The following is a 22,292-nucleotide window of genomic DNA, read 5'->3' as shown; positions in this document are numbered from 1 at the left end:
TTTGGAGAGAAGTTCTCTACAGGCTTTTAAAGGGAATCGAAATGGGTGCCTCCTGCAGATGATACCCCCAGACTTCTGGGCCTCAGAACTCACAGGGCTATAGGTCTTTGGAGATCAGAACCCATCCAGTTTTTTTATTTGTTCAGTGAGGGGTCTAGACAAAATGTTTGCTAAAGCTCCTGCCAAGCTGTAGAATTCTGATGGGAAGAAGGAAATAAGACACACGTGATATAAACACCAGTGTTTCTCTTTCCTTCCTTCTTCATTCAATAAGAGTGTGAGCACATCTTATGTACCAGGTGCTAATGTAGGCACTGTTTCCAAGCTTAAGAGTTACATTTGTTAGATGAATTTCCTTTTTCAATTAATTTTGCGTGCGTGCGTGCGTGTGTGTGTGTGTGTGTATGTGGAGTACATGTAAGAGCCTCAAGTACCAGACTTCTTAGAAAGAGAAAAAATTACATTTCCCACTTGACATTCTTCTCAACCCTCATGAACTTGCTTCTAACCATATTATACAATTAAACATAACAGTTCCGAACCTAAACTTTTTTTTTTAAAGGCAAAACATGAATATAAGCAAAGAATAAGTAACACTTTTAACAAGATATGATGTGGTAAATCGTAAAACCATGTGGCCATAGTCTGAAATTTCAGTTTTTACAAATACAGAATTCCCAGCCTTTTTTCCCTCCCCCTACCCCTCCACCCCCAGAAACTATAAATACTGAGAATAAGTTACTGTCTCAATTATACATGGGTTCGTCGTATAGAACCAAATTCCACTCTGGAGAAGGGAAACCAAATATATACTCCCACAACATTGTATATGTTGATGTATTAAAAGCAAAACGAGAGCCTGAAATGTTTTGTTTTTCTCCTATTGAAAAGTAATATTCTGAAGAGCATTAAACACAGAAAAAAAAAAAAAGTTAAAGCCAGTGCTTTCCTCCATATAAAAACCCTGGATCTCTGCTGGTTTACAAACTAAAATCCTAACTTGTTTTGCAGCCTTTGTGAAGTTTGATCAGAATGATTAAATAATGTGGGTTTAAAGAACAATGAAAACCTCCCAGAGCGACACCACACAGCCTAGCTAATGTGTTTCTCCTAGATGCAGACTCCGAACAGGGTTTCAGTTTACATGTAACACTGGCCTGGAGACCAAGGAGCGAGTTTGCTTTTAACAAGTCCAAGTGATAATTGTGATATTTTGCCCTTTAGTTAATGGTGCGAATTTTATTTTTGAATGGGCTTTTTGTCAATGAGATGCTCATTTTAAACTCCTCTTATTTGCAGGGCTTTCCCTTGGAGAGATTTGCTTTCTCTGACTCTGAAATGCAACGAAACCCTTTTAGAAAACAGCCTCTCTGTAGCAGATTTTAGATATGCCCGGATCCCTTAGTGGCCCCTGAAACATAACAACTGAACCAAGGAAGCTTGGTGTGGCCCCCTTAGCCTTGAAGGTCAATAACCGCCTCCTCTTAACCCCACCCACCATTCCTGTGCCCATTAAAAAGGATTTCTATCTTCCATGTTTGTGTAATTTACTGCTGGATAAACTGCAATCTCACAGTTGATCCCAAGGATTAAATCAGACACTGCTTCTGTATTAGGGAATTTTGTACTCCTAGAACTCACTATGTACTAGCCCAAGGGTTTCTTAAAAGCTTCATTCGAAAGGTGACAGATGGGTGTAAAGGAATATTAGCATTGACTGAATTCTTGGAGATCGGACTAACTAGAAGGAAAACTGACCCTTGAAGGGTTCCATCTTGTTGGGGGTGAGAGAGCACTTATTAAGCAGCTCATTTATGGTGGGCACTTGGCTCCTTCCAGGAGGCATTATCTCCATTTCATACATGAAACCGAATTAAGGTTCTCAGAGACCTGCCCAAAGTCATAAAGCTAAAATGGCAGAGCCAGGATTTAAGTCCAAGCTTTCCAAAGTAGAGTCTGTGTTTCTCTTTAGACAACTCCCTCTCCCTAAGACAGCATTCAGAAAGAGGGTGTGATTCACTGGGCACTCCTGGCTTCCATTTAATTTAATTCACGCCCTTATGACTAAAGGTAAGACAAATGCCACTAACCCTGACAATAAACGATTCTTCTGTGCAGTCCGTTCACAAGTGACAAATGATCCACAGCACAACGCCCAAACCTGACCGTTAGGCTGAGCTTCTAAAGGCCACCAGGTTTCCTTCTGTTTGGGGAAATTAGCTGAGTCAGCCCCAACTTTAGTTGACTGAAATGTCTCCTGTGTGGTAGTGAATGCACATACGCTAAGGGGAGGTAGTCCTCTTAAGAGGGGGGAGGAAGCCAGTCTCTACAGGCCAACAGAACTGGGCTCAAATTCCAGGCTCCCTTGCTTGCCTTGTACCGCCTTTGTGTGTGACCTTCCTCCGCTCTCTAAAACTTAGTTGCTCACCTGCAAAATTAGAGAAATTATAATACCTACTGTACAAGGCTGTTGTCAAGATTGAGAATGAAAATAACACATGTGCTCAATAGATGTGAACTAATGGTATTATACAGAACTTGGGTTAATTCCTACGGCCTGTTGTGTAGTAATGCCAGGTCAGGGAGATGCTATTTGTGAGGAATCTTGTGGCTTATCTTGTGTCTGTCTGTCTATCTATCTATTATCTATCTCCATCTCTTTTTATAAGGCAGATTGAAAAGAGAAAAGAGGAGAATCTCACTTGGCAGTGTAGACAGTTTTAACATTTTAAACAGGTATTATCACCGTAGCAAGCACCTACCAGCTGCTAACTTAGGTAACAAAAGCACGATGCCAAACAAGTTATGCTGGCCCAGGTTACCTGTATTTTTGTGTTTATATAGCCTTGGGGTAATTCTTCTATAGAAGAGTGTGTACTAACTTCTCTTTTTCCTGAAAAGTATAATCATGCGTTTTTATAGGAGACGTATGTTGTGTGTATGTATGTGTGTTTTGGTGTATTTAAGGATTGCAGTAGGGGTCATAAACATAAGGAAATTACTTTATAGATGATGTTAAAATTTGATTCAAAAGGCAAAAACAACTGGAATACCAGATAAGATCTCTGAAGCAATAAAACAAACTCTCAAGGTAGTTAGAAATACATTCATGTCAGGTCTGTGTTGAGTAGGGACTTAATGGTAATAATACTGCATTTTTATTAATTGCTGGTTTTTGGCACCCCTAGTTTCCATCACAGGGACACACATGGATGATTTTGCCAACTTCTCTCTCTCTCTCTCTCTCTCTCATTCTGTTTCAATGAATTGGTTGACACGTGACTTTTTGGCAAGGAACTGCCCCCAAAAAAGTTAACTATGTAGAAGAATGCAAATGTTCATTTTATTTGACTCAGAAGCCTATGTATTCTTCCTTACTTTGGAACTACTTTGATTAGCAATGTAGGTGGAAGTGCTTTGTAAGTTGTAAAGCAACAAATCAGTTTTAATTTTCATAACTTTAGCTGTGATATGGAAAGAAAATCAGTTAAGAGCCATTACTTTTCTAAAATACTCCTTTATACAATTATGGATATGTGGGAGTATTTTTTTTTTTTAATCGTGGATAGAAATAAAAGCGAAATGGCTTATTTAAAGCGTTTTCATGCATTTCAGAGGAGATCATTCCGGGGGAGTGTTTGAGGGTGAGAGATGAGTAGATGTCTCTGTGCATCATACCATGAAACACTGGGGAAGGAGGAGCTACTCCGACGAGAAGATGAGCCTTCAAGGAGAACGGGATTGTTAAAGCAATCTCCATACGTCATCGCAAACCAGAACAGTCTTACTTGGAATGTGTCCCTCGGTGCAGCGCTTATAAATAATGTCAGGTAGGAAACAATATGACTTCCTTTTTCATTTTGCAGAAAGCAGAAGCCACTGGAGAAAAACGGCCAAGAGGCAGACCTAGGAAATGGGTGAGTAATCAGACATATTTTCTGGGCTTTTTTTTTTTTTTTAAGGTAATGAAAATTTTCTGTTTTTCCATTTTTTAAATGAAGGTTACTTTTATTTTCTATCAGTTACATGTATTTCTGACTTCTGGTTCCATGGTCTTTGAAAGGGTTAAGGCAAGCACGGAATTATCATGCCCTTTACCATTAGGCTCCAGGAGTTTACTCACAATGCTTTTCTTTCCTGGGAGTGACTCCTCTTTCTATCTCTTATCAACATGAAAAGAGTCTCCACTCTTCCTTCAAACCCCCGTAACAATGAGATGACTTGTTCCGTGGGTTGAGTAACTAAGGTTAAAGGCTATTATGAAACCTTGGAAGTTGATTAGAAATGGTGATAAAATTCAGATGAAATGTGTATGAGATAACTTTGTAACGTTTTCTTTCTTTCCTTCCTTCCTTTCTCTCTCTCTCTCTCTTTCTTTCTTGTTTCCTTCATGGCTTTGCTTTGGACACATCTCATTTTCGAGGTGGCTTGTGTTTTTCCTTGTTACAGCGGCTTTTTAGGAAACCATGTTTTCAGTTTCAGAGGTTTGCTTCCGTTAGTGGTCATTCCTGCAGACTGACGTTAATGACTGTGGCTTCTAGGCAGGTGCTCTTGATCGACAGGCACACTGATGCTGCAGCTCCTTGAGGCCAGAAATCCAGAGCTCACCAAGGAGCTTCACTCATTTTACCACCTTGTTCCCTTTGCTGCTACACTACCCACGTTCTTCTGGTCTGTCTGCCCCGTTGACAGAGGAGAAAAACCTTAAAAATGAATAAAGCCATTTCTCAAGAAAGATAAAGGCATCCTCTATAGGACATATCCTCTGCAATGGGACCTTTGGCTTTCCTTTTCTCTCTTCCCTGATCTATCCTGCAGGCTTCATCTTTTTTTTTTTTTTTTTTTAAAGATTTATTTATTTATTTATTTGACAGAGAGAGAGAGAGAGAGAGAGATCACAAGTAGGCAGAGAGGCAGGAAGAGAAAGAGGGGGAAGCAGGCTCCCTGCTGAGCAGAGAGCCCGATGCGGGGCTCGATCCCAGGACCCTGGGATCATGACCGGAGTGGAAGGCAGAGGCTTAACCCACTGAACCACCCAGGCGCCCCAGGCTTCATCTTTTTTAAGTGTCTTTGCTGCTCTGCTGTATTATATTTTCCTGTTGGTATGCCATTCCTTTCTCCTCTAGAGTTCTACATCACTTTCTATTTATACTGTGGTATTGCCTTTCATTTAATTTATTCATCTTGTATTTTTTTTTTCCTCTGCTCAACATGTGTTGGGATTAGATTTCTTAGCACAAGGAAATGGGGATGATCTTTAGATTAAAAACATCTCAGCGTTGCAATGTAACCTTAAAGTAAGAGAATTTCATTCAACCTTCTGGTCAATAAGTGAATTCTCTCCAGACCTACTCACCAGGCGGTAATCATCTGGACTGCTTGAGATCCTTAGTGTTAGGGAACTCACTACCTCTTAAGGCTGCCTCTTCCTTCTTGGAAAGCTCGGAACTTTCGGAATTAGAAAATTCTTCTATCTGCCTCCTTGCAGCCTCTGCTTACTGTCCCTAAGGCCTCCTTCCTGGGAAGATTCAGAGTAATTATTTTCACTTTTACTCATGAGAGTATATTTTCTATAGAAAATGGTAAGTTCTTGGAAGTCACGAGATTAATGTTGCTAAAATGAAATAAATCGTAAGCCAAGACAGTGAAAGTTAGGGGGCGCGAGAGTGTGGCCTCTCTTGTATCCCCCAGCTTTACGGAGAGATCATTGACCTATAACGTTGTGTAGACTGAAGGAATATGAAATATTGATTTGATACTTATGTATTGTAAAATGATTACTGCTATAACGTTTGTTTAAGGTCACCTCACATAATTACCATTTCCCTTTTTTTGTGGTGAGGCCATTTCAGATCTACTCTCTTAACAACTTTCAAGCATATAACACAGTGTTGTTAACTATAATCAGCATGCTAGATGCCCAGGCTTGATAACCAAAAATTTGTATCATTTGACCAACACTTCCTCATTTCCCCCACACTCTCCACTCTTGGCAACCACCATTCTACTCTCTGTTTCTCTAAGTTTAGGTTTTTCACACCCACCTATCTTTATGGCTTTTCTTCCCACCACTCATCTTTACACAGCCAGTTTTCAGCCAAGGACCTATGTGCTTTTTTTTTTTTTCTTAATGGATTTTTTTTTTTTTTTTAAGATTTTATTTATTTGACAGACAGAGATCAGAAGTAGGCAGAGAGGCAGAGAGAGAGGGGGAAGTAGGCTCCCCGCTGAGCTGAGAGCCCGATGCGGGGCTCGATCCCAGGACCCTGAGATCATGACCTGAGCAGAAGGCAGAGGCTTTAATCCACTGAGCCACCCAGGCGCCCCTCCTTAATGGATTCTTACTCGTTGGAGATATGGTTTCCAGGTATCTGATCTTCATGCTGGGTAAGAAGCCCATGAGAGGCATCCACCGGGGAGGCCCTTGCTTTCTGGGAATAAGTGGGTCATCCTCATTGACGGTGGTGATTTCTAAATTTTACAGCCTGTGAGAATGGAAAATACTGTGGAGTGAGTGAACTGTCACAGCTCCCTGACTCGGTCCCCAAAGAAGAGCTGTTCTACTTAGAAGAGGAAGTAGAAGGAAATTGTGTATTTTTTCTAGACGGTGTGTTTCCTCTTCGCTTGTGTATATTCTGTTGGGTAGAGTCTGCAGCCACTCATGGCCAGACATTCAGTTCAGTGGCATTCTTTGCTGGAAGGCTGGTGCTAAAGAAAGAAATCATTGCATTTTCCATAGGAAATGGGCTTGTACTTCATAGTGAGTTCAATTCTTTCCAACAGTGTCATTCACCGATTTCCTTGTATTAGAGATCTATTTTTCAACTGACTAGATTTGCTGAGTACATGCCCTCAAAGTCAAATTGCTACCCCTTTATTCTTCTGAGCTGTTTTGTTTTGCTTTAAAGTTTTTTCACTCTTAAAAAGATGTCCTATAACTCTTACAGTGTCATGTAATAGGCCTGGAAAAAAAAGTCTGTCGTGGAATCCTCTCATCTGTTGTGACTGGAATTGGCACATGGTAGGCTACTCAGGAGTTGACTAACCAAAACTATACATGTAGATGTAGGGCAGAAACTTGCATCAGTCTTGCTTCGTCAAGGGGATGGACCATTGGCCAATCCAGTGAGTATATTAACTGGATTTTGATTAGGAGTACTTCTGTTCTTTCCTTTATTCTCTTTTGTGCACTCCCCAGCCTCCTGAGTTTGAAAGAGTTTTTGGGTCTATTCTTTCAGTGAACTAGTCTGGACTTCTGCTTTTTATTTTTTTATTATTTTTTAAAAGATTTTTATTTTATTTATTTGACAGAGAGAGATTACAAGTAGGCAGAGAGGCAGGCAGAGAGAGAGGGGGAAGCAGAGAGCCCGCTGTGGGGCTCGATCCCAGGACCCCGAGATCACGACCTGAGCAGAAGGCAGAGGCTCAACCCACTGAGCCACCCAGGCCCCCTGACTTCTGCTTTTTAAAAATTTTTGGTGTGAAGGAGGCAAGATGTAAAGGCGGGAAAGAGAAGTGGGACCTACATTTCCTCCTGGTTTCATAGCTGGGAGCTCAGGGTCTGGATTCAGATGGCTTGGGTGCAGATTGTGCCCCATCACCTGACTAACCGTGGAGTCTTGAGCCAATTATGTGACCTTTAAAAGATTCGGTTTCCTTCTCTCTAAGAAGGTGGCAAGAGCAGTACTTTTTTCATAGTTGTTAGATAGATATATTTCTCATACATAGAGTTGTTGTGGGGATTAAATAAGATCACGCATGCAAAGGGCTTAATAAAAGGCTTAGCACACGCGAATGCCCAAATAATGTTAGACACAACGATTCATTCCTCTGTACATTTTCATGTAGTTACCACCGACAGCCTACACCCTACTTACTTACAGTACCCGTAGCCACACACACGAGGGGCAAGGTGACAGGCATCAACTAACCAAACACCCTTGGTGGTACCATTATGTCTTTAATGGATCTCAGTTGAGTATCGTCAAGCTTAAGAACTGCTTATAAATAATCCTAAAGTTCATTTTAAGTCTATTTTCCATTCAGGGGAGAATTGTACATAGCCGCTTATAAGCCTCTCTTCTCACGGTTGAGGTTTGGCGTCATGTGTAGTTCATCAGTTTGAAAAGCATGATTCCTCCTCTGGGTCAGAATTATGCACGTCCAGAGATGCGCTGGTTTCTTGGAGGCTCCATAGAATTCCGTTACTCAATCCTTCTGCCAGTTGAGACGAGGCGTTTAATATTTGCCTTCCTTAGTTTTAGCTTAGGAAGGGAGCTCATCCCAGAACAGAGTTAGTGATGGAAAATATTTGGAAAAAGTTTTAGGGCATGAAGTGAAGGCTCAAGAAGATGGGAACCCGGAGGGTGGAAGGCTTCATCCCGATGTTGCGAGGGAAGCAACTAGTGCTTCTGGAAAAGAGGCAAGGACAGAGTAATAAAGAGTAAATCAGTGGGAACAAAGGTGTTTGTAGGTGTTTTGTTTTCAGAATATCTTAATGAGAAAGGAAACAGGACAGAAAAGGGAGTACCCCCAATAGGAACTGGTGGTTTGTAAAGGGTAAAAACCAACCAACCCACCAGCCCTCTGGAGATACTGAGATTGACCTTGAAACTAGCTGCCTTTGCTGAACCACGATTGGTCACTAACGAAGCCCAGATGTTTTTGGGGGGGAAGGGTTGCTCATTCTCTTTATTTGGTAACGGGGTGTGTGCAGTGCACTGATTTAAAAATATGCATTTCCATTCCATCTCTTTTGAGGAGGCAGTTGTCTTTTCAGAGCTTGTGATGCACAGGAAAGTGATGTAATTTCAGCTGTTGGTCAGACATGTAAGGATTCTAGATAGGCAACAAAGGCTTTTTGTTTTTTCAAGTCTGAAGACATCTAGAAACTTAAGTGATGATGTGAAGATCAAGTACAGGAAATTAAATCAGCATAAAACCTATTACAAACTAGACTGATTGAAACTCTTTGGATTTCTTCTAAAGCTCCCAGGCATTAGTGCATTGAGGAACCTGGGAATCCGATGTTGAAGTTCAAACATTAGGTTTTCATTTCCATGACTTTTCCCATCCAGATGTTTGTCCCCCCCTCTTTTCTTTTTTAACTTTTAGCCATTTGTAATTTAACACTTGCTTTGTTTAAACTGAAGTATAACTTTGAAGTTTAGAAAGAAATAGCTAATAATGCATATTGCAGATAATTGTAACTTTTTATGGGAGTCGGAGGGGAAGAAATGACTTTGATATGACATCAAGAACTGCTAATGGAGTGTGGGGAGGTGAAACCATTTTCCCCGGGAAACTTGTATTAATAACATGCATTTAAAAGTGAAGATGTTCCCCTGAAGCACGTGGTTCTTTGCTCTATGCTCAGTAACTCAAACATGAGTCTTCTGATGCATATAATGTGTTTAAATTTGATAAGCCGTGTTTTCTGAAGCCATCCACTTTGCCATATTTTCTGATAAAAATGGAGTACTTTGCAAAACCTAACAGAACTCTGTGGGAGAAAAGTGAATCAACTTTGTCTTTTAATAGTTTACTGCAAAATTTACTAAAAATCGCACTTTAAAAATGCAAGATTAAATATAAAAATACTAAGAAATGAATCAAGAATTGGATTCGATCATTCATATTTTGATTCAAGATTAATATCTTTTTTTATTTGATTGAATGTTGGAATGCTATCCTTAATTATCCTATTAAACGAAGTCTTTAAGGAAAAGGTCGATAACCTGCCCTGTTTTGTCATCCGGCTCAGTCTGGCCTGGCCAACTTCTACCAGATCCTGACTATTTCAGGACTGTACAGCATGGACCTCAGGGTCTGCCATTAAGGGAATACTGCCACAGTTCCACAAAAACCGTGTGGTCTTATCAGACTATAATAGAGTGCTTGATTGAGTGGCAAATTATAGACAGGAATTAGTTCCGATAAATGTCCTATCTCTCTACGCAAAATAATCAGCTCAGCCAAATCCTGTCTAAGACCTTTATCTCAACTCCACTCTAATAAAATGTCAGGTGTTATGGAATTCAAAGAATATGGAATTACATGACAGTTAGAGGTGCTTAAGACTTTATCCATATCACCGTACGCATATTTACCCATGTTTACCCCAAATTGAGTACTTACGGGTGGCATATTAGAAATTCTCATGATGTATATAAATACAGTTAATATGCTCTCTTTGTTTATGTGTGTGTGTGTGTGTGTGTGTGTGTGTGTGTGTGTGTGAGATTTTTTTACCAGGCAACATAGGCGAAACCACCACACTTCAAGAAAACATTTTTGTTCTGTTTTTAAGGGTGGTATCTGGATTTATTTCAAATTGGTTGTTTTTTGTTTGTTTGTTTGTTTTTAAGTCCAGGAATTCCTTATTCTGAACTCTTCAATATCAGACATACATATTTCACCATTTTTGGAATAATTTCCATTTGATGGGATTGAATCGAGCCTCCCGTGCCTACTTCGGACTGAAATCAGGACTTCTGTGTTCTGATGAGCTGGAAACATTCGGACAGGTGCCTCAGTTTACCCATGCTTTTCCTCCTGGTTCAGTACCAAACAGGAATATTCTCTCTGCAGCCAATGGCTCTTGAGCATGGAGGGCTATAAAACACAAGAACCTTTATTGCCGCACCCAGCTCTGTTACCCAGGGAGTCTGTAGATGATCCAGCCTCCTGTCTCCTTCTCTGTTTCCCCAGGTTTCCCTCCACCCCCACATCCCCACACCCCCACACCCCCACACGCACCCCCTATCCCCCACCCCCGCCTGCCCTTTGGCCATTTCACTACTCATTAGCACCTCCACCAGATGGGGGGCAGGACCAGAAACAGGGAGGGGGGTTCATCTCTGGTAAAAGACTTGGCTGGGGTAAGAGGCAGGGAGTAATGGCAGACATAAGGTTTTCAGATTATCTGTTGATTGCTAGACCCAGGTTACCCAGACTCCATCCTCAGGAGTAATCCACTGTAGCTATGACCCTGAAATTTGTTTTTCACTCATGCTTTATTTATTCTTCTACTAAATGCAATTTCAGAAATATGCTGCCTTTTTTAGGATGCTATGGGAAGCAAAGGTCTCTTTTTAAAAATTATGTTTCGTCCATATTGATGAGTGGCTGCAAATCAGGCTTGGGTTAACAGGCTTTTGCCCCCTGTTCAGATTCAGAAGTCTTACATTAGACTTACTCTTACCTTACATTGTGGAATGATAGTTCTTGGAATTCAGGAAGAGGGAGATCGCCTCATCAGAGAGTCCTGTTTGGGTGTGCAATGATCATACAGCTAATCCTCGCTGTAGGACCAAGGGATGGGACGATTTGTCATTATTTTGTGCTGGGGTTTCAATTCATTCACCCAGAAAATGCACTTTGAGTGTCTCTTCGAACAGAGGATCCTGCAGAAGCCTAAGCATGTAAGATGGACAACACAGACACACAAGAAGTTGCTTAGACACTGTGTTTTGGTTTTTTTGTTTTTGGGCGGTGGGTGGGGGTTAGAGAGGGAGAGAGAGAATCTTAAGTGGGCTCCGCACTCAGCACAGAGCCCAGTGCAGGGCTTGATCTCATGACCCTGAGCCCAAATCAAGAGTCGGATGCTTAACCGGCCTGTTTTGGACACTGTTTTCGTTCATTTGCTTGTTGGTTTACTTCTCTCTTGCTTGGCTAGACCATGTAAACCCTAAGGCTGCAATGGCAAGACCCTCTGATTTTGCAGTTTTCTGTTTATCTGAACATTTTACTCAAGTCTCTGACAGTGCTATGGATGAAGCCCTTGTGCTGGGTCCTGGGGTTACCGAGCCCAACAGTATAGATGGGAGCTGCCTTTGGGGCACTTACCTTCTGGAGAACCAAAAAGGAGAACTTGGTGTCAGCCCCTTAGATGACTCTTCTGTGTTGCAGAAGCTGAGAAGCTAAATTAAATTCCAGTTTTCAAGTATTTTGAGCTCTTCAGAATTTAACAATCCTTCCATAGACATGATTATGCTGTTTTCCAAATCCTAATGACACTCTATGTCATTATTTGAATATAGCTATACATATTATCTATGAATTAGTTGTATAAGTGGGCCTGAAGTTACATTCTCTTTTTATCACCATGGCCAAAATCCAGGTTAATATCAAATGTACACATATTTGATCTATCAAAATAGTGAGTCACATTCATCTGGTTAGTTTAGTTATAAAAAGATAGGTATTAAATTGCCAGGGTTCCTGGGTGGCTCATTTGTTAAGCGTCTACCTTCAGCTCAGGTCATGGTCCCAGGGTCCTGGGATCGAGCCCCGCATTGGGCTCCCTGCGCAGCAGGAAGCCTGCTTCTCCCTCTCCCACTGCCCCTGTTTGTGTTTCCTCTCTCTGTCAAATAAATAAATAAATAAATAAATCTTTAATAAATAAATAAATCTTTAAAAAAAGTTGCCAGATATTGGTACCAAGAAAGAAGGGACAGGGAATTAGAAAGATCAGGATAATTCTTTTGGGCCACGGCCTCAACATACATTGCTCTATTTTTTTTCCCCTTTGTTCATGCTGATAATTTGTTTATCAGATAACTTTAAAATCACCTGGTGTCAAAACGATGAATTGCACACCTTAATATTTCTGGATACTGCTACCCTTTGTATTTAAAAAATGACTCTGAAAAGTGGAAAGCATATCACATTTATCCTTTTACCCTTAGCACCTAGGACCTAGGAGGAAATTCAGCAAATGATTAAGAGCTCAGCCCGCCTGCGGTCAGTTAGCCGCTTAACAAGGCAAGCTACTCATGGTCACCAGCTCTGGTCTTTTTGTGTCTGGAGCAAAGGGTCGTAGTAGTTTTCATTGCATAGGAGTTGTAAAAATTCAATGAGAAGCCACCCAAAAACTTTATTCACCGTGGGGCAGGCAGTCTAGATCATCACTGTTGATTATTAGTATAATTTCAGGCCTGAAGCAGGACTTAATAAATGTTGGCTGAATAGAATGACAGCATTTCTTTACTATGTATAAAGTGTGGGCTTTGAATGTTTGTTTTCCGGTTCGAATGTGGATTTGAATCGCGTGCTTTGTCTTTTTTTTTTTTTTTTTTGGAATCTGAGGATCTTTATTTTCAAAGAGGCCACAAAGGGCTTAAAAGCCCAAACCATGAGCATCAAGGCAGTGTTTGTGATAATTTCAAATTCCAGCTTATGCCTTTCCACTGAAGAAGTAAGCTGTGAGCCACTATCACCCGGGCCCAATACAGACTTTGAATGCCTTGCCCTGTATTATAGTCTTTCCATTCCCTTGCTCCTGGAAATAGCATTCTGCTTTCAAAAATAGAGACTCCAGCACTGTTCCTTCAGAGAATTTTTGTCACAGCTTTGGACCATCAGAAAAACAGAAGAAAGCTTTGTTGACAGAACCTCACAGAATAGTCTTCTCAGGTAGTCTCTCTAAGTTTTTTTCCACAAAAACAAACTTTAATCGCGTTTCCTCTATCCTTCACTCCTAATTTTTAGTGTTCACATGAAAATAAACAAGAGAGGAACATCAGGTAATAATTTTTTGTGTCTTTGACTCCTTTCAGGGACATTTTAAAGCATCCCACGTGAAGCAAGGGATCTAATACACTAGGTTTTATACCACCAAAGGGTAAGGACTCAGCAGTCAGGATAACAAAGGTAGCAATGTGGCATGACTTGGAAGTTTAAGCATTAACATTACCAATAAAGGAAGTGCAGGCCTGACGAGTTTCCAGACGATCCAAAAATTTTAAGTCTTGAAGGAGCACCGTATTACGGGAACCACCAAAGCCCAGGGAGGTAGGGAATTACCCTGTTTAGGAATAGGGAATCATAAGATGATAGCTGATGATGTTCTCTAGAGGAGCATTTGTTTTGCCATCTTTTATCATTCACTGTTCCAAACGATTCTGAGGTCAGGGAAGACAGATACCAGTGCGTGTCAGAGGCTGATCCTAGAGTATCATTTCCTTATTCTAAGATCTCTGTCCCTACGTTTTCTTTATTGTCAATATTCTTTTAGAGGACCCAACTTGAATGTTCTCTAAACTCCTTAATGGAAATGGCTGAAGCATCTCTCATTTGATGGAGTTGGACAGTATGCACATGACCGTCTCCACGCCCCGCTGCGTCACCCCTGACGCTGGGTGCACACCTTATGGGTTTATCAGAAAGAATGGAAAGCCGATGTGTGATAATACTGTCCATCTTATAGCATTTTCATTCTGTGTTCTCAGTAAATTTTAAACTACTTCTTTTTTTTTTTTTTTTTAAAGATTTTATTTATTTATTTGAGAGTGAGAGAGGGAACACAAGTAGGGGAGCTAGGAGAGGGAAAGCAGGCTTCCCACTGAGCAGGAAACCCAATACAGGGCTTAATCCTAGGACCCTGGGATCACAACCTGAGCCTAAGGCAGACACTTACCGACTGAGCCACCCAGGCACCCCAAATTTTAAATGTCTTGTTTAAGTGTAAGTAAAGTTTGATTTTACATTCTTTATTCCCCTTTCTTGTCTTTGGACCATATAATTTCTATATGTGGTGGGTGAAAGCCAACTCATTCCCAACTCTAATTCATCCCCTTTGCATTCCTTGCATTGCAGAGGGATAGAGTTTAATGACGTTCTGTTTGGATTTGCTGTGTACAGCGTGCAAGGCACTGGTAGATCTTTTGTATTTTTTATCAGTAATGCTCTTCTTCCAGGGGTAGCTTACGACATGCGAGTTTATCCATGAATCAGTCAGGCTTAGGACTTTGTGTGTTGCTTTATACATCCTGTTCAGACAATAAATAAGCTACACAAAAACCATTTAAAATCTGTTTTAAACTTAGGTTGAATATAAGACAAAAATCTGTAAATTTTAAATTACAGATTTAAAATCTGTAATTTTCTAAACAATAAAAGGGTGACTTAGTCTAACACATAGTCTTAATCTGCTTTGCCATTAAATCACTAATCTCAGTGGATATCAACTGGGACTCTTTTCATTCGTTAACACCTGTGGGAACAAAACTGCTCTATTATCTACCTCTTAAGCGTTCCTGAGTATTCACAGAGAGCTAATTCCGACCATACAGTAAGTACCACATTGTTTCCTGCTGTGATGGAGTGAGTGAGCTTTTATATTCATTATGTACATTATGGGATTAGTAGGATGTTCAACTGGATTGTATAGTTGGAGAGGGTTTGGCCATACATGGTCACAGTATGAAGAATTCCCTTGTGACTGAATTTTTTTTTTTTTCCCCCGAAAAAAGGAGTTTTCTGCCCAGGATTCTTAGAATGTGGTATGTGTTCATCATTGTTACTTCCTATTCTTTTAAGTAATTATGTTCATAAAAATTTAGTGTCCCCCATTTGAGAAGCTGACATTTTATATCCGTAAGGCAAGCACAACTTTTAAAATCAGAGTGAAAATTTAGGTGTCTTATTTTGAGGTTTTATCTTTCTATAAAATTTTTGAGCCTGAGAAAATATTTCTGTTGATCTACTTACGATCTCAAAACTATCTTTGGTAGAAAATCTCTTTGTATGTGAGAAAAAGCTGTCTAGAAAGATGTCGTGAGTACCCTTGGTCGTGGTGTGCAAATTTAAACATCCGCCTGTCACGGGAGGGTCTTACATTCAACCTAAATTTCTCCTTGCATGGTTCTCAATCCATTTCCTTTTGTGTTGTTCTTCCTGGTGATAGAGAACAGCTGGTATGTCTCTCTTCAAAATAATTCTTCTTCCTTAGGGCAGTATAAAGTGGACACACTTCGGATCTGGGTTTGAGTCTGGGCCTTAGCCCTTAGCAGCCTGAAGTTGCCGTTGCCTCTCTGAGCCTCAGTGTCCTCTTTTGTAAAACACAGCTCATACTCCCTCCTTTGCAGTTTTAGCCAACGTGTCCAGCTCCTAGTAAATGCACAAAATATAGTACCTTGTATCATTAGTGTTAAAACCTGTGAGAATTTATGAAGTCAGCTTTTTCTTTCCCATGGTAACATTCCCAGATTTTTCTGACTTTGTCTAGTGTTTCTAAACTACGAATCTTGGCTCTAAATGAGACTTGAGATGGTATTGTCGGTGGAATGCTAGGTTTGCAATGGAAGGCCTATTTGACTTGCTTCCTGAGTTAATGAATTTGTAACTCTATGTCCTTGGATAAGTCACTTAACACCCTGGAGCCTGTTTCCTCAGATGCAAGATGGGGATGACAAGTATCGTATCTCCTGAGGCTTCCTCTCTGCGTTGTAGTTAGAATAATGTAAAGAAGTAATGTAAGGGTCACAAAGCACCATGCAGTCATAAGGTGATTGCAGTAAAGATAATTGGCAATTAAAATTTAATGCTTTATAATAGGGGGAATGAAATTGCTTGTTGTTTTTATACCTTTTTATTAATTTATTTTTAAAGATTTTATTTATTTATTTGACAGAGAAAGATATCTCAAATAGGCAGACAGATTGGTGGGGGGGGAGGCAGGCTCCCTGCTGAGCAGAGAGCCTGATGAGGGGCTCGATCCTAGGACCCTGAGACATGACTTGACCTGAAGGCAAGGGCTTAACCCACTGAGCCACCCAGGCACCCCTCTGGCAGAGAGAAAAATTAGACTCCCTTACTTTCTCCCTTTCCTCTACTCCAAACTTTTAAAACTCAGGTCACCATCATCATCCTCACCCTTGTCCTACATAACAATTAGGAGGCATTTGTTCTTTTTCTGTTTCCATTTTCATCTGCTCTTTTGGTTGTCAGGCTAACATGGACAACGTTCAGAAGTACAATGACATATATTAAAACAGTTCCAACAGGATACGATTCCACTTGTGTGCTGAGTGAGTGAGTCAACCAGCAGTGTTGGGTGAGGTTCAGAGGGGGGCCAGCCAGGGGATCAAAGTGTGTGACTAAAGGGGTAAAGCGACCCAGGAGAAGTGGACGGAGCAGGGAAGGTGTCTCAAGTGATGGACATTTAAGGAGAGGATTATAGATCCGTGTCTCCTCAGGTAGTCACTGCGGAGTTCGAAACAGAAGAATGGCATGCTCAAAACACACCTGAATGAGAAGGGAAATTTTGGGACACGGAGCATCCCTTACAGTGGAAGTGACCTTGGAGGTTGCAGTGATCCCAGGCAGTAGATGACAACCCATTTCTGTAGAGATGCAGTCTAAGGGGGGAGGTCGGTCTTTGGGGAGCTGAGGATGTGGTGTTGGAGGAAACCAGTAGGAATGCCAAGTGCCTCCACGCTGAGGGTCGTCCGAGAGAGTTAAAATTGGGGGAAAAGAAGGTAGAGTGGACACAGTGATATTCAAATGAATATTTCCATTGTTATCTTCTTTAAAAAAATCTATTGGATATACAGTTAACGTTTCTAGAAGCAGCTTTCCCCCTTATTTGTATCATACTCATTTTTTGTTTTGTTGCCTCAGTTCAGCTTGGCTTTATGTTTAATTACAGTGCTGAAAGAACTCAAGTTTGGGTAGTAGAGAGTGGATTTTGGTGAAACATCCCTGATGATTATGTTATGTGTTTGTGTATTCCAGTCAAACTAGCCACAGCAATCCAGCTGTCCATTTGGGATTTGTAGATGCTGCTTTCCTGGGGCCCTTGCCTCCATGGCTGTCTGTGACCTTAGCCACTGAATCATGTAATCGTTTTTGGCCTCCTAAGCCAGTGATTCTGAGTGGGCAGAGTGGTAGTGTGATGTCATGTCTGGGGCACGAGCCTGTACCCTCACCACACACGGGTCCCACCCTTCCTGGTCTAGGCAGCTCAATACACAGTGCTTGGCACATAGTGAGTGCTCAATAAATTTAGTTGCTTTTCCTGTCTTTCTCTGGACCTCAAGTAGGAAGATCCAAATTGGAGAACACCAGTATAGCATTAGTTCCCCAAGTAAAATCCATAGGGAAAGCTGAGGCAGATGTGGGGGAATGCAGTTCCAGACTCCAGTTAATCTACAGAAGATGATCACACTGGTCTACAACGCACAGCTTCCCATGCTTGTGAGTCATAGTAAAATCTCTTAGGGGATGAATGACTTTTAACTTAATGCAAAATTGGTAAACTGTGTGGAATATTGTGACACTTGAAAGTATTCAGTATGAAAAAGAGCTGATGGGGTACCTATGTAGAGATATATTGTCTTCTCCCAACATGTTTTGGATTTTAGTGACCTCTCTTCTTCTCCCCTAAAAAAAAGATCAAAAGGAAGGCCCTCCACATTGTTTCTGAATTCCTAGATAGGAAAAACGTCAAACTAGAAAGGCCCCTTTTGAGAACCTCACGCATTCATATTTTTTTAAATATCAAAGTTTCTTTCTTGCCCTTTTTTCTGGCAGAGAGAAAAAGTAGACTCCCTTACTTTCTCCCTTTCTCCTCTATTCCAAATTCCAGCAAATGTAACCTTATTGTTCTTGTTAACTCTTATCACTGTAAATTCCTTTGCAGTAGTAAGAAATTATACGCAACAGTCCCTCGTACACTTTGCCCCGTTGCCTCTCCGTGGTGGTATTTTGTAAAGCTATAGCACAGAATAGCGCTAGGATATTGCATGAACACAATCTACCCATCATATTCCCATATTCTTATGCTTATTGTACTCACATGCGTGTATATCAGTGGGTATTAAGTTCTCTACAGTTTTACCACCTGTGTAATTCATGTATGACCTCCAGAAGTATTCTCTTCTAAGACTGTAGGTTGCTTGAGAGTTTTTGACATCTCCTATGATGACAGACATTAAGTGTCTGTCACTTAAAGTGTCTTCTCTTCTAAGCATGCAAAAGCCTTTTGTGGCTGTAGGAAGGCAGAGAGTGGAAATCTGGCCCCTGGTTCCTATCTGTGGCTGTGTAGTTCCTCTTTCACATTCCCTCATTAGAAAGGGCTGGCTGGCCCAGCCAAAATCATAGGTGGGCTTGGCACACAGCTAACTATTTGCCTGGAGTAACTTAAGCTTTTGTACGATGTTAAGAGTTCTGCCAATTTCAGAGGCCAGGAAGCAAAGAGCTGGCCTCGTAGGGTAACACACCTGCTTTTCCTGAGGCCACATACAACAACAGGCTGATTTGAGTACCTGTTTGCCCTCTTGGGATATACTGAAACATGTGTCCAGAGTCCTGAAGTTGTGGAGAAATACTTTTCTCCCTCTAGAAATCCATTTCACACAGATTTTGAATGTCCACGAGAACAGATATTTTTGGGAAGTGTCCTGTTAATTGTACTTTGGCTATCTGGCCCGGTCTCTAGGACAAACTGGGATAGACTCTTATTAGCTTGAGACCTGTAGGAATATCCCCATTTGAGAATAACGCGATAACATTAGGTTTCCCGATTAAAACAAAACAAAACAAAACGCAACTCTCTGTCATACACACACAATCTCTCTCTCTCCCTCCCTCCCTCTCTCTCTCTCTCTCTCTCTCTCTCACACACACACACACACACAGCAAAATTGTGCCGAGGTACACACATTGGCAGATGGCCAAGCTCCCTCACCAGCTAAATATATCAGTCTTGTACTCCTGTCTGAGAAACACTGGATTTACAAGTAGTTCAAATGCTGAGTATTAACATTGGGTGACAACAAAGGTCTGTCGCATTCTACTGGTCCCTCCTGGAATCTGAGTGTTTGATTCGGTGACCACATACATTTATGGTGATGATGGTGATGTTTGGACATAACCAGTGAGCAACAGGTTGTGAATCTGATCACCATGGGTTCTTTTGGAGAACAAGGTTAACATATTTGATACCACTGTTCTATCAAAGCCTAAGTCCCAACTATGCTATGGCATATAAAGTGCTTCTTTTCCTTTTTGGACTAATCCTTCTCCTACTGCCACTTTAAAACCTCATGATTTACGAGTAACATTATTTTTGGTGATAACAATTATTTAAACCAAAGCTTACTTTTAAATCAGCTGGAGACATTTTGAGAATCTCAGAAGTTCAGGAAAAACTATGTATTAAAGAAAAATATTAAAAAGAATGTCAGAACAGTCTGCTATGACTTCCATAGCAAACACCCTTGGGCCTTACTTGATCCAAATAAATGTGGTCACACTGCTGTTGTGGCTATGGACGTGGTGAAGGAAAGCTTACATTTCTATATCCTGTTGTCTGTCACTGAGGTCTCATCCAAGCTTCGCCAAAATAGTGATGGTGGGGGGTGTAGATATGGAATTGTTGGTCTGTTTGGTGCTTGATGTACCCCACAGTAACTCTAGACTTAGTGGAGAGATTCTGTGGTTGAATTCTCTCATATTCTGCAGGTGACAAAATGTAAGTTGAGAACAATGCAGTGTCCAGTTCAAGGTCATTCAACCTCGTCAGCTAGGACAAGAACCAGGTTTCCTGACTTCTAGTTCCACTGCTTTTCCAATATAGGGAGCAGTTTCCTGTCACCCTACCTGTCTTTCTTGGTTTTCCATTTGTAATGTTGACATTTCTTCTGATGAACCTCTTCCTTCGGATCCTGTCATGGTTTCCGGGGGCTGCTGTCACAAGGCACCATGGACTTGGGTGCCTTAGTGTGACAGTAATTTATTCTCCAACAGTCCTGGAAACCAAAAGTCTGAAATCAAGGTCTTGGCAGGAACATGCTCTCTCTGAAGGCACGAGGAGAATCTGTTACATTGCCTTTTCCTTGGCTTCTGGGTCGCTGGTAGTTCTGGATGTTTCTTGGCCTGCATCACTCCAATCTCTCCCTCTGTCATCTTATGATATTCTTCCCATCATGTGTGTATACATCTCCTCTTCTCTAGAAAGGACTCCAGTCATATTGGATTAGGGCCTGCCCAAAAGACCTCATCTTCACTCAGTTACATCTGTGAAGACTCTGTTTCCAAATAAGGCCACATTCATAGATACAAGGGGGTTAGGACTTCAACATTTTTTTTGGGTGGGGGCACAATTTACCCCCATAGCAGGTCTCTTTAGCTCCAAAACCATTTTTAGAACCTGGTAGGTATTTGTAATACACAGTGAGAATCTGCAGTGAATTTCATTACATGTAAAGCATCATATCCAACATTTGTAGTTTGTTACAATAACACATTGAAAAGATTTATAGACTGTTGTGTGTGTGATTTTTGGATTAATTCCCTACTTTGAAGCCATTTGTTGGGCCCTGTTTATTTAAAGGAGGGAATGAATAGACCTGAAAACACCTAATTTTCATCTTAGCCTAGAAATCAGTAAATCTCTGGGTTTCTGTGGGGTTTTTTGTTGTTGGTTTTTTTCTTTTTTTTTCTTTTTTTTTTTTTTTTGAGAATTGAAAACTATACCTCAGAACACCAACACTGTATTTATCATTTTGATCTTCAGTTATTAGATGCTTGTTTGCATGTGCTAAGCCTCTAGCCAGGGTAAGGAAAAAAAAACCCTGTTAGGGTAATAAAGTCTAGAGCAAATGTTTGCTATATAATATTTAATGGTATATGTACAATTTTTAAGTAAGACTTAAAAAGAAAGAAATCTTGTTCTTAACTGTATGCATTTCCCTAAACTTCACTAGTTGAATATAATAATTTGTGTGCATAAACAGGCTTTCTGACCTCATTCTCTTTGATCAGCTTGAGAGAAAATAAAGATCCATATAACCTTAATTTGTACCTGTTTTAAAAAGTATTTTTTAACCAAGTAACAGGAATGGATGCTGTGTCTTTTATTAACTCTAAAAGAAGGATTCCAAATATCCCTTTAAATTAATGTCTCCTAGCATCAAATATACTTCTTCCCATAAGGCTAGTCCCAATTTCCTATAATCTTACAGACCTAGGAGAACAATATTTTTCCTTCTGTCATTTTGATAATTACGTCCTCTGTGCTCAGTGGTGGCCTATTAACTAACATGAATACTGTGGGTTTGCAAAATAGCCTCAAATTTCCATATATTGGAACTGTGAGAATTTTCTGTAATGGTGCTTTAGCAATAATGATGGAGGTGCAGGCATTTCCTGAGGATTAATGACCAGCTGGGAGGAACCAGTGGCCCTTGGCTCTGCCTCCCAGCCAGCCATTAATTCCAAGGAAATGTCTTTTGCTAAGGTCGTTATTGCTATTACAAGCTTAAAATGGAAAAACATAATGGGAGTATGAGTTATTTTTATGGGTTGATGCAGTTTCCAATGGTATGTACTAATTCGAAAAAATGAATGTGTATACATACAATAGTAAGTCAGATTGTTTGAATCATCCCTCAGTATTCCATATGTTTTATGACTGATTTTACAGTTCTCAACCTTTACCACTTAAAAAAAAAAAAAAAATCTGATTCAGTCATTCCGATGTGGGATCGAGGCTTAAAAGTGTTGTA

At 40.6% G+C, this 22,292-nt stretch overlaps 1 protein-coding gene across 4 annotated transcripts in view; it reads left to right on the top strand.

The window, feature by feature from the left end:
- HMGA2 (high mobility group AT-hook 2) overlaps positions 1-22,292 on the top strand; it is a 173,263-nt gene that overhangs the window by 9,209 nt on the left and 141,762 nt on the right. For all 4 annotated transcript variants that reach the window (XM_032854894.1, XM_032854897.1, XM_032854896.1 and 1 more), the window contains exon 3: positions 3,867-3,917. In XM_032854894.1, the coding sequence (XP_032710785.1) occupies positions 3,867-3,917 (51 nt within the window). The remainder of the gene's footprint in view (positions 1-3,866; positions 3,918-22,292) is intronic.

This window comes from Lontra canadensis, unplaced genomic scaffold, assembly GCF_010015895.1.
Source record: "Lontra canadensis isolate GAN:19392208 unplaced genomic scaffold, GSC_riverotter_1.0 scaffold9, whole genome shotgun sequence".
Classification (NCBI taxonomy): Eukaryota; Metazoa; Chordata; class Mammalia; order Carnivora; family Mustelidae; genus Lontra; species Lontra canadensis.
This window is presented reverse-complemented; position numbering and strand designations above follow the sequence as displayed.